This window comes from Thamnophis elegans, chromosome Z (assembly GCF_009769535.1).
Source record: "Thamnophis elegans isolate rThaEle1 chromosome Z, rThaEle1.pri, whole genome shotgun sequence".
Lineage (NCBI taxonomy): Eukaryota > Metazoa > Chordata > Lepidosauria > Squamata > Colubridae > Thamnophis > Thamnophis elegans.
In genome coordinates this window covers 3092365-3105379 of record NC_045558.1, presented here as the reverse complement: position 1 = coordinate 3105379, position 13015 = coordinate 3092365, and the positions used below count along the sequence as shown (strand labels likewise).

General features: G+C 46.2%; 1 protein-coding gene across 1 annotated transcript in view; it reads left to right on the top strand.

The window, feature by feature from the left end:
• Positions 1-352: 352 nt before the first annotated feature.
• Positions 353-13015, top strand: part of NBEAL2 (neurobeachin like 2) — a gene marked incomplete at its 5' end in the record, with an annotated part of 107129 nt that continues 94466 nt past the window's right edge. The window contains 4 exon segments of the mRNA XM_032234884.1: positions 353-437; positions 3602-3687; positions 6923-7229; positions 8941-9047. Of these exon segments, the coding sequence (XP_032090775.1) occupies positions 353-437; positions 3602-3687; positions 6923-7229; positions 8941-9047 (585 nt within the window).

Sequence of the window (13015 nt, the reverse complement as noted above, 5' to 3'; positions counted from 1 at the left end):
CTTTTCCCTCCTCTCTCCTCATTTCCTTCCTTCCTTTTTTCTCTTGTCCCCTTTCTCCCACTCTCGCACTCAGTTTTCCTTCCTTCCTTCCCCCTCCCTTCCTCTTTCCTTACTTCCCTCCCTCCCTTTTCATCCTTTCTTCCCTTCCTTCATTTCATTTTTCTCCTCTCCTTCCTTTCTCTCTCCCCCTCTCGCACCGTCCTTTTCCTTCCTTACTTCCTTCCCCTCCCTCTCCTTCCTCCCTCCTTCCTCCTCCCTCCCTTCCTCCCTCTCCTTCCATCCCCCCTTCCTTTTCCTTCCTTTCCTCCCTCCTTCCAACCGCTCTCACACCCTTTTGTGTTGTTCCCCTGCCAGGGAGATTGTGAGTGCGAAAGAGAAGAACAAATACAAGTTCGCACCAGCTGTGTTGCCTCCGGAGTTTGGTTCCTTTTTTGAAGGTACACTGAATTTCTCTCTCTCTCTCTCTCTCTTCCCCGCCCTGCACAAAAATCTCCTTTCCTCTCTTTTCCTTCTTTCTATTTTTAATTTCCTTTTTAATTAACCGCCGAAAGAAAAGCAAAACACACGAAACTCACAGTGATTGTCAAAGAGGAGAAGGAAAAAAAGGTAATATTCTCGTTGAAGTAGCCGATATAGGATTGTTTCTTTGCTTCCTTTCAATTCCTTAAAAAATCAATGGAACATTATTTGATTAAAATTAATGATTCATTAATCATGGGTTAATGGCTTTTTAATTAGTAGGAAAACATGAGCAAATGCAAAAGGAGCAGGGAAGGCATCCACTGTCAAAGAGAAGAAGAAAACAGAACTCATCTCCAAGGGGCTTTAATAAAAGAAAAAATTTATAACGCTATTAGATTTATATGTAATATTTTCATTAGACAAGCATAGACAGTTTGGGTTCTGCCCCGGGCAATGAGGTTCTGCTTGGGCAACTAGTTAACTCCACGTTTAGGAATCTCTTTCAGACCACATTTATTATCAGGCTTATAGTTCAGCATTAAGATTCTTCTGACTTTCCATGATCTGTCCCATCACGTGGTGTAAAAAGATGATGATTTTATCCCCATGCTGAGTGGAGATGTAGAACGCTACTATTCCGGTTCACAAAGGCAATTAAACTGCCCGGCTATAAACTTTGCATGTGGACAAGATGCCCCGGTGACCAATCGTAGACAGAGATGAGATCACATGTCATGGAACTACATTTCCCATAAGGCAGTCTCTGCCTGCATTTCCCATGAGGTAGTTTCTTAAAGGAGACAGTTCTTAATTCCTACACTAGCTATATACTGCTGGGGCAGCACAGTTAGTCCTTGGCTTACGAGCCCAAAATTTCTGTTGTTAAGTGAGGCATTTGTGAAGTGAGTTTTGCCCATATTGTACAACCTTTCTTGCCACAGTTGTTAAGCGAAACGCCTGCAGTTGTTAAGTCACATGGTCGTTAAGTGAATTTGGATTCCCTCATTGACTGTCATAAATGTGGGTCAGTTGCCAAGCATCTGAATTTTGATCACGTGGATTCTGCAACCGTCATAAGTGTGAGAAGGGTGGTTTTTTTCCTCCCTCTCTTCCGTTGCTTTAAATTTATCCTCTTATATTTAAATTAATTTTAAATTAGATTTTTAAACTTAATTGAATTTAAATTAAGTATAAAATTTAATGTACAACTAGATTTTAAATTTATATCACAACTCAGGAAATCAGGACATGTTAACTGAAGTTATCTATGCAAGGAATCTTTCCAGACAACAGCACCTCTTCTCGCCTCATTAAACACACACACACACACACACACCACACACACAGATGCAGGGTGGAGTAGATTTCCAAAAACTATTGCCGTTTTAATATTACTTATCTGCCTGCCAGGGGATCCTGGGGACTTTTCTTAACTGAAAACCCCTTTAACAGTTGAATTTTCGCTGTATTTTCTTTTCTTACTTTCGGTGACTTTACGTGCAAGTTGCCAATATTGTCATCATGGTTTCCTCTTAGCTTAGGATGAATTCCTTCAAACCAGCTTTCTTGGTTAATTGGTGTACACCGGCTGAAAACAGATATAGATAGATAGATAGATAGATAGATAGATAGATAGATAGATAGATAGATAGATAGATAGATAGATAGATAGATAGATAGATGTTGTATTTGTGCTGATAAATAAATAAAGGGAGACTAGAATAGATCTATTTCAAGCTATTTAGCTCTCATCAGCTAGCCATACCCTTACTGGGATTTGAACCTGGGCTGTATTACATATTAGGCAGATGTGTTAACCACTAAGCCACTACATACATACATACATACATACATAGATACATACATACATACATACACACATACACGCACACACACACACACACACACACACAAACACAGAGGAAATCCTCAAGTTACAACCATCCATTTAGCAACCATTGGAAGTTACAACATGGGATGTGGCGGCTCAGTGGCTAAGATGCTGAGCTCGCTGATCAGAAAGGTTGGCAGTTCGGTGGTTCGAATCCCTAGTGCCGCGTAACGGAGTGAGCTCCCGTGGCGTGTCCCAGCTTCTGTCAACCTAGCAGTTCGAAAGCAGGTAAAAAATGCAAGTAGAAAAATAGGAACCACTAATTTTGGTGGGAAGGGAACAGTGTTCTGTGCGCCTTCGGCGTTGAGTCATGCTGGCCACATGACCATGGAGATGTCTTCTGACAGCGCTGGCTCTTCGGCTTTGAAAGGGAGATGAGCACTGCCCCCTAGAGTCGGGAACGACTAGCACATATGTGCGAGGGGAAACTTTACTTTTAGAAGTTACGACACTGAAAAAGAGACTTATGGTCTTTTTTTACATTTAACAACCATTTCAGCATCCCCTGTGCCATGTGATCAAAATTCAGAGGCTTGGCAACTGGCATGTACTTACGACTGTTGCAGACTCCCGGGGTCCCGTGATCCCCTTTTGCGACCTTCTGACAAGCAAAGTCAACGGGGAAGCCGGATTCATTTAGCAACCATGCTGCTAACTTAATAGTTGCAGCGATTCACTTAACGGCTGCAGCAAGAAAGGCCGTAAAATGGGGCAAAACTCACTTAGCAACCGTCTCGCCTTGCAACAGAAATGTTGGGCTCGATCGTGGTCATAAACCAAGGGCTACCCGCATTAGGGAATTTTAAGATTTTTTCCCCCCCCCTTATGGTCACTGACCAGAATTGTAAGCAAAAACAAATTTAAAATAAAAGTAAAGTATAGCTAGTCCTCAGCTTATGGCCATTGTGGTGCCTGCTGATTATGGACGTAGGTCAGGGTGATCATAAATGCGCTGTTTCTGAACCTTGGCAACTTTAAGATGTGTGGACTTCAATTCCCAGAATTCCTTATTCAGTCATCCCTCTTAAAGCATACCGGCTGGGGTATTCTGGGAGTTGTAGTCTTCCCCTCTTAAATCATGCTGGCTGGAGGATTCTGGGAATTGAAGTCCACTCCTCTTAAAAATAGCTAACATTGAGAAGCACTGGATTTCACTTGAGTCATTTAGTCAAGGCGGCTGGAGGTGGATGTTTAATTATTTAATTGATTTATTTATTTTGATTTCTCCCCCCCTCCCTACCTCACTAGAATGCTTCGAAACAGACCGAGAGCTGCCGGAATGTCTTCAGTTGCGGCTAATCCACCTTTTGGGGGCCATTCTCTCTGGATCCAAGGTAGGTTTTTGAATTTCTGCATTTAAAAGCCTCCAGGAAGAGGATCACAAAATTCTTGGGTTAGAAGGAACTCTAGAGCAGTGTTTTTCAACCTTGGCAACTTGAAGATGTTCGGACTTCAACTCCCAGAATTCCCCAGCCAGCGAATGCTGGCTGGGGAATTCTGGGAGTTGAAGTCCGGACATCTTCAAGTTGCCAAGGTTGAAAAACACTGCTCTAGAGGTCATTTAGTCCAGCCCCCTGTTCGGTGCCGCGTCCCAAAGCAAAGTCATTGGCCGAAACTGGATTTATTTAATGACTGCACCATTCCCTTAACAAACTGTTGTGGTTACCTTAAACACTTTGCCCAAAAAAAAGTTGCAAACTCGGATGGGACTCCCTTAACAACCTGTCTTGCTTAGCAATGGAAAATCTGTCTCCCATTGTAGTCGTAAGTCAAGGATTACCTATGAGAAGCAGGACAGTGCAGAGGTCTAGCTACAGATGGATCTGCTTTAGCTCTTAAGAGATGGGGATGGAGGGATGGAACACCAAGAGGCGACCAAGACCATCACCAAAAATCCTTTGGCCCATGTTCCACTGCCTGCATGGAGTATATACCTCAGCTCTATGGAGAGTTGATGCAAAAATTATTATTTTTTACTTAGCTTTCCCACTTTTCTCTGCTGCTGCTGCTGATCAATCAGCTTTCCATAACTCTTTGCATACAAGAGACACCAAGTCCCATGGTTCTCAGCTGGGAAGCCAACCACTGTGCTGTTCGTGAATCCAGAGGGTTCATTGGTGAGAGGAGGCCCATCCTTGAGGTTCAAGTAGTCCTCCACTTAGGAGCACAATTGAGCCCCAAATATCCCTTGCCAAATGGGTTTTGCCCCATTTTACAACCTTTTCGGTTGTTAAGCGAATTGCTGCAGGTGTTGAAGGAATCGTGTGGTCGTTAAATGAATCTGCCTCCCCCATTGACTTTGTGTCAGGGTTCCAAATAGCATCCAAAAGTAAACCAGAGTCCGAGGCAAAGGATTCCTCAAAGTCCCAATTTATGAAGAGAGCCGTGTTGGCACATCTGGGGAAACCCGAATCTGAAAACTTCCCGGTTTCCCCCACCCCCAGTTGAAAGTTCACGATCTTGCCCCCACACCCACAAGCCCATCCCACGGCCCAATCTCCCACTGCCACGCTGGCAGCTTCCACCCATCCAGTTCCAGTCAGGTGCAGAGGTGCAGAGACACAGGATGACCTTGGTTTTCTAGAAAGAATGTTGTTATGGCTACATAGCATCTAACTCCTTACAATCCCAAACTCCCATTTTCCCACAATAGTAAGATGCTTAGTAGAAGAATAGAAAGTGTGGCAGGCCTGACACTTTGCTTGTCAAAAGATGGCCAAGTAAATCACTGCAGTCGTTAAATGAATCAGGCGGTCATTAAGCGAACCCAGTCATCCCCCCCCCCCCCAATTGATTCTGCTTGGTCGCAAATGGCAATCACGAACTAGAACTGTCAGTTTGCCAAGACCTCCTAATTTTAAATCACGTGGCCGTGGAGATGCTGCAAAGTTCGTAAGTGTGAAACAACAGTCTCTTTTCTCAGTGCCGTTGTAACTTTGAACAGTAATGGTCGTAAGTCGAGGACTACCTGTAGCAAGCCACCAATGCCTCCTAGCCAGGTTCTTTTTCTGGAAGTAGGCCTTCTGCTTTGCTCGAAGCCAAACAATAGCAATAGCGCTTAGACTTATATACCGCTTTGTCCTGTCCCGTGATTCTAATGAATATGCAGACACAGGCTTGGCTTTCTGCCACGGCTAATTACAGAGATAAAACCATCCCTTGGCTAGGAGCCTAAAACGCTATCTTCAAGGTTAGACTTACGGAATGCTTTCTCAACGGCTAGTAAAATGGACTACTACAACCCAGATAGCTCAAAAGAACAGACACGACTAGAATACACAGATAAGATTTTCTCAACTACTAATTCAAACGGTTGTTTCCTGCAAATGTCCCCTCCCAACACCTCGCCTATAATCTCTCTTGGGAGGGGCCAATCAACAACCAGCTGGGCTTAATCATCTTCTGTGAGTCTGCCTACGGAGCCCTTCTCAATCTAGCATCAGGGACAGACTGCCTTTGATCCTCCCCACTGCTCCATGCCGCAGGCGCCTCCTGGTGGCCAACCAGCCTCTCTGGTCCCTGCTCTGAGTCTGAACCCTGCCCAGGGTCCTCCACGTCGTCCAGGGCAGACTCATAGGGTTCCTCGCTATCCGCGTCCATCAGCAGATCAACCGGATGCTGCTGGGCCACAACACCGCTTCATAGTGCTTCTACAGCCCTCTCTAAGCGGTTCACAGAGTCAGCCTCTTTGCCCCAACAATCTGGGTCCTCATTTTACCCACCTCGGAAGGATGGGAGGCTGAGATTCGAACTGCCAAATTGAAGGCAGCCGGCAGTCAGCAGAAATAGCCTGCAGTACCGCACTCTAACCACTGCGCCACCACAGCTAGGTAGAGGATAGAGGATACATAGATAGAGAGACAGACAGATGGAGAGAGATGGATAAAGATTGACAAATAGGATGGATGGATGGATGGATGGATGGATGGATGGATGGATGGATGGATAGATAGATAGATAGATAGATAGATAGATAGATAGATAGATAGATAGATATAGATGATGGATGGATGGATAGATAGATAGATAGATAGATAGATGATAGATAGATAGATAGATAGATAGATAGATAGATAGATAGATAGATAGATAGATAGATAGATAGATAGATAGAATAGGGAGAGAGAATAGGTAGGTAGAGAGAGAGAATACAGACATGGATGGATGGATGGATAGAGAGAGAGAGAGAGAGAATAGAGATAGGTAGGTAGAGAGAGAATATAGACAGAGATAGAAGATAGATAGATAGATAGATAGATAGATAGATAGATAGATAGATAGATAGATGGATAGATAAGAGAAGTAGATAGATGGATAGCAATAGCACTTAGACATGTACCCCTTCATAGTGCTTTACAGCCCTCTCTAAGCAGTTTAAAGAGCGTATGACCCCCAAAATCCTCATTTTAGCCCCCTTGGAAGGACGGAAGGCTGAGTCAACCTGGAGCCTGGAGAGATTCGATGCGCCAAATTGAAGCAGCCGGCAGGCAGCAGAAGTAGCCTGCAGTACCTCATTCTAACCACTGCGCCACCACGGCTCCTAACTGATTTCTTTCTCCTCCTTCGTAGCAAAATGCCCTCCAGATGATCTCTCCGTCGTCGGTCGAGGTCCTCATGCTGGTCCTCAGGAGGTGGTGCCTCCCAGCCAGCGGGCCCACCAAGGACCCCCAGTTGCTGCAGTTGACCCTCAAGAGCGTGGTGTCCATGGTGCACGTCCTCCACGCCAGCAGCCCCAGCCAGCGGGCTGTAGAGATACGAGCCATCTTGGACAGCTTCTTCAAAGTCCTAAATGCCGACCAACCGTTGGCCTCGTTGGAAGGGTCACCCGGCCCTCACTGGGAGGAGAAGCTGATCGCACTGCGGGTGAACATGCTGGGTAAGGGGGGGGGGAGAGGCTGCGGGGTCTCCTGGGCTGGAAGAGAAGGGTCTCTACTTGGCCTACGGGACCACCAGCCAAGGTGTCACGAACCGAGGTGGTCCGTGGGGTTGGAAAAGAAGATTTGTATGACTGAACCATTGAATCCTTAGTGCTCTCTGAGCTTGGTGGTTTTCTTGCAAATGTTTCATGACCCAACTAGGGAACATCCTCAAGGAAGGAAGGAAGGAAGGAAGGAAGGAAGGAAGGAAGGAAGGGGAGAGGAGGAGGAGGAGGAGGAGGAGGAGGAGGAGGAGGAGGAGGAGGAAGGACTGGTGCTCTCTGAGCTGGGTGGTTTTCTTGCAGATGTTTCATGACCCAACTAGGGAACATAATCAAGAAAGGAAGGAAGGAAGGAAGGAAGGAAGGGGAGAGGAGGAGGAGGAGGAGGAGGAGGAGGAGGAGGAGGAGGAGAAGGACTGGGGGGATCCTTGGTGCTCTCTGAGCTGGGTGGTTTTCTTGCAGATGTTTCATGACCCAACTAGGTATCATCATCAATGTTAGAATGGAGGAGGAGGAGGAGAAAAGAAAAGAAGGAAGACGCGGGAGGAGGAGGAGGAGGAGGAGGAGGAGGAGGAGGAGGAGGAGGAGGAGGAGGAGGAGGAGGAGGAGGAGGAGGAGGAGGAAAGAAGAAAGGGAGGAGGAGGAGTGTTGGGTCCTGTGTATTTGAGCTTGATGATTTTCTTGCAGACGTTTCATGACCCAACTGGGGAACATCATCAGGGCTAGAAGGGAGTGAGGTGTGTGTGGAGAGGAGGAGAACAGCTGGGGGGTCCTTGGTGCTCTCTGAGCTGGGTGGTTTCCTTGCAGACATTTCATGACCCAACTAGGGAGCATCATCAGTGTAGAATGAACGGTATAGAAACAGACAGCAAACCCTACTCCCTTCCAGCACTGATGGCGTTCCCTAGTTGGGTGACGAAACGTCTGCAAGAAAACCACCAAGCTCAGAGAGCACCAAGGACCCCACAGTTTATTTCCTTTATTTATTTATTGGAAGCCAATTTGTGGCTGAAACTGTGAAAATCCGTAGCTGAGACAGTTTTCTCGGCTACGAATTTTCACAGTTTCAGTCACAAATTGACTTCCAATAAATAAATAATTTGATTTTGATTTGATTTTATTATATTTATATGCCGCCCTTTTCCCCCGAAGGGGACTCAGGGCGGCTCACAATCCAACAAATTTATAAGTTAGGCGCTAATCGAGGCAGCTTTCAAGTGAGGGTTGCCCCTTATTGTGGCCTTTCTTGCCACAGTTGTTAAGTGAATCTCTGCAGTGGTTAAGTTAGTCCCATGCTTGTTAAGGGAACCTGGTTTCCCCAATTGACTTTGCTTGTCAGAAGGTCTCAAAGGAGGATCATGTGACCTTCCCCCCTGGGACGCTGCAGCCATCATAAATATGAGTCAGCTCCCAAATTGTGATCAGGTGTCCATGGGGGGTGTGGGGGTGCGTGCAAAGGTCGTATGTATGAAAAACGGCCATTAATCGTGTTTTTTTCCCAGTGCTGCTGTAACTTTAAACCGTCGCTAAATGCATGGTGGTAAGTCAAGTAGCTTTTGAGGAGCCCGTTGTAGCTTCAAACAGTGCCAAAGCCACCGGTCATAAGTCGAGGACTCACTTTTTGCGATGTTGTTGTTGTCTGGATGTGATCTGCCTTTTCTCTCTTCAGATGCCATTCCGGAAATGTTGGATTCCGACGATCGTCCAGTCTTACAAGCCACTTTCCTGAGTAACAATTGCTTCGAGCACATCATACGGTTGATCCAGAACAGCAAGGTAAGAAAATAAAATAATAATCCATGTTTTTCCAACCGACAATGGTGGGTTTCCTTAAATTTTGGGGAAAATATATATATATATATATTTTAATTTTCTTCTGTTAGGGGGAAATAAATGTACAGATGAATAATCCCTACAAAGGGGGAATCTCGTGGCCCAATTTCAACTCCTGTTTTTCTACAGGTAGCCCTCGACTTACGACCACAATAAGGGAGGTGGTTGTTAAGTGAGCCTTGCCGCGTTTTACAGCCTTTCTTGTCCGTTAGTGGTTAAGCGAATCACTGAGTTTGTTCCGTTAGTAACACCGTTGTTAAGTGAATCTGGCTTCCTCATTGAGTTTCCTTGTCAGAAGGTCGCAAACGGGGACACTGCGACCGTCATAAGTATGAATCAGTTGCTAAGCGATTGGATTTTGATCCCGTGATCATGGGAATGTTGCAAAGTGTGAAAAAACAGTCCCGAATCCCTTTTTTTCAGTGTTGTTGTAACTTTGAATGGTCACTAAATGGACGGTCGTAAGCCGAGGACTATCTGTGCATCCTCGGAGGGTGTGCCCTTAATTCCTTCCTGCCTCTAAACCAGGGTGTGTATACAGTACGGGTCAAAAAAGTCAAAATGGCAGCTCCAATAACCAGAGGATTATGCATAGAACCGGAAAAAGCTCGGTTTTTGCCTGTCGTTTTAAGTTATTTTTTTGAACATTTCCTACAAACATTCTTGCTCTACTGAACCCTTTATTTTAAAAATACCCTGTTTCCCCCCCCAAAATAAGACCTCCCCAGATAATAAGGCCCAATCAGGCTTTTTTGAGCACATGCACTAAAATAAGCCCTCCCCGAAAATACTGCCACACAGCAGTGGCCACGAAGTGACCACACTCGCCGTCTCCTGTACCTCAAAAATAATAAGACCTCCCCCGAAAATAAGGCCAATCACTTAATTCAGGGGTCAAAAGAAAATAAGACCCTGCCTTATTTTCGGGGAAACACGTTAGATAGCTCTGAGTAATGTGGAGGGAGGGTAAAATAAACAATAATTACCAATTAATGAATTATTTTTATTGATAACAATCAACAGCTAATTAATAACTAATAACTATTTAATAATAATATTATTAAAGCTAGACTGTTGAAGCCCGATAAGCTCTCGAGTCAGAGGAGGATTGTTAAAAGCCGAGGAAGGTTTCAAGAACTTTCTCGAGGCGCAAACCATGATCGTACATTGGTCAGGGTTAGCATTAGGGTTAAAACTTGGCGGGGGGGGGGGGTTGCAAAAGAACATTAGATCCTTACCAGGAGCAGGACGACATCCCCTTTGGGGGTCATTAAGCAAATCTATTTTCCCCCCACTGGATGGTTTTTCGGGTGCAGGAAACGAGGTTTGACGGCTAACTTTTTAAACGGAAAAGAGATGGCTGTGAACTTTGCGTCCCAGATGGGACTCCGTTCCCTTCCAAACTTATCTGGACAGCTCGTAAAAGCAAACCCTGATTTCTCTCTCTTCGAGATGGCTCTGGTCTGTCTCTCTCTCTCTCTCTCCGGGGCTATTATTAAACTCGGCTTTTTTAAACAAACAAGGATCTCTTCTCCATCCCCTCTCACCTTCTACTCTGCTGGTTTTTCCATTTTAACATTGTTTGTGCACGCCCGTCCGTCGCCTTACCCGGAAACTCAAACTCATTAAGACTTCTGGTGGCTACAACACAACTCCCAAATTTTCCACCAGATCCACAATTCGGCAATCACAACCATTATTTTTTTTTTTACGGGTGAGGGGGACAATGGGGTGGGAACTAAGGTTTGGGATGGGTTCGGAGGTCAGAAATTGGGAGTTTTGGAATCTGGTTTGTTCAGAGGTGCTGGGGAACCCCATTAATCGTGGGATTTTCCCTTAGTCCTCAGTTTACAACCACAGCCGGGAGCGGGATTTCCATTGCTAAGCAAGGTGGTTCTTAACCGAGTCAGTCTAACCGCTGTTAAGCGAATCACATGGTCATTAAGTGAAACCAGCTTTTTCGGTGGACTTTGCTTGTCAGACGCCGAATCGGGAAGGTCACAAATTTCGATCCTGTGATCCTGCAAGAGGCTGCAAAGGTCATAAGTGTGAGGACCAGTTATAACCCTCTCTTTTCAGAACTACAGAGGTTCACTAACTGGATGGTTGTAAGTTGAGGACAACTTATAGATTTAGGGCAGGGCCCTGGGCAGTCAGCTGGGTGCTTAGATCTGGCCCTTGGGGCCACACTGGAAACAGCGAAGGACCCTTCCCCAGGGGCCTCTGCCAGCAAAATGGAGCTGGGGGGGGGAGGCTGCGGGGGGGGGGAACTTTCCCGAGCTCCATTTTCACGGGCAGAAGGTTGCAGGCGCCATTGCAGCGGAAAACGGATCTTGGGAGTCCATTTTGCTAGCAACCCACCACAGGTGCCCTCAACACGATTGACTCCAAGCTGGCCACACACACCTGGGCCCCTGTTCAAACGCAACCCTGATGTGGCCCTCCATGAAATTGAGTTTGACACCCCTGGATTAGGAGGTCTTTTCCTTCCTTCCTTCCTTCCTTCCTTCCTTCCTTCCTTCCTTCCTTCCTTCCTTCCTTCCTCCCTCCTCCTTCCTCCTCCTTCCTCCTCCTTCCTTTCCTTCCTTCCTCCTCCTTCCTCCCTTTCTCCTCCTTCCTTTCCTTCCTTCCTTCCTCCTTCCTTTCTTTCCTCCTTCCTTCCTCTTTCTCCTTCCTTCCTTTCCTTCCTCCTTCCTTTTCTTCCTCCTTCCATCCTTCCTCCTCCTTCCTTTCCTTCCTCCCTCCCCTCCTTCCTTTCCTTCCTTCCTCCCTTTCTCCTCCTTCCTTCCTCCTTCCATTCCTTCCTCCTTTCTTTCCTTCCTCCTCCTTCCTTTTCTTCCTTCCTTCCTTCTTCCTCCTTCCTTTCCTTCCTTCCTCCCTTCCTCCTCCTTCCATTCCTTCCTCCTTCCTTTCCTTCCTCCTTCCTTCCTCCTCCTTCCTTTTCTTCCTCCTTCCTTCCTTTCCTTCCTCCTTCCTTTCCTTCCTCCTTCCTTCCTCCCTTCCTCCTCCTCCTTCCTTTCTTCTTTTCCTTCCTTTCATCATGTGTGGCCTCTCCGAGCTCCGTTTTCACCAGCAGAGGGCTGCAGGAAGCCGTCGCAGCCGAAAATGAGCTGGCCACGCCTACCCTGGCCATGATGGGGGCCCTCCGTGAAATTGAGTTTGACCTCCCTGGTTTAAGAGGTCTTTGGGCCAACCTGCCCAAAATTCTGCTACTCCAAAGCCCCTCATTCTGTACTCTGTGCAATCTGAGTTGTGTGAAAACAAGAGAGTATTTGTAGCTCAAGGTTGCTGTCCTCTGAGCTGGGTGGTTTTATTGCAGACAATAGCAGTAGACTTATATACCGCTTCATAGGCTTTTCAGGCCTCTCTAAGCGGTTTACAGAGAGTCAGCATATTGCCCCCAACAATCTGAGTCCTCATTTTACCCACCTCGGGAAGGATGGAAGGCTGAGTCAACCCTGAGCCGGTGAGATTTGAACCGCTGACCTGCTGATCTAGCAGTAGCCTGCAGTGCTGCATTTAACCACTGCGCCACCTTGGCTCTTGACATTTCATGACCCAACTAGGTTACATCATCAGTGTTAAAAGGGGTGGTGGGTTTCTGGAAAAGAGGAGGATAAGAGGAGGAGGAGGACTGGGAGATCCTTGGTCTTCTCTGAGCTTGGTGGATTTGGAGATCAAGGTATTATGAAGACCACTCCCACAAATATTGCTAGCGCAAGCCACTAGTATATAAAAAGATAGCAAACCCCTTTCCCTTCTGGCACTGATGATCTTCCCTACTTGGGTCATGAAACGTCTTCAAGATAACTCCTCCTCCTCTTCCTCCCCTTCTTGTTCTTCTTCTTCTTCTCCTCCTCCTCTTCTTCTTCTACTTCTCCTCCTTCTCTTTTTATTCTTTTTATTCTTTT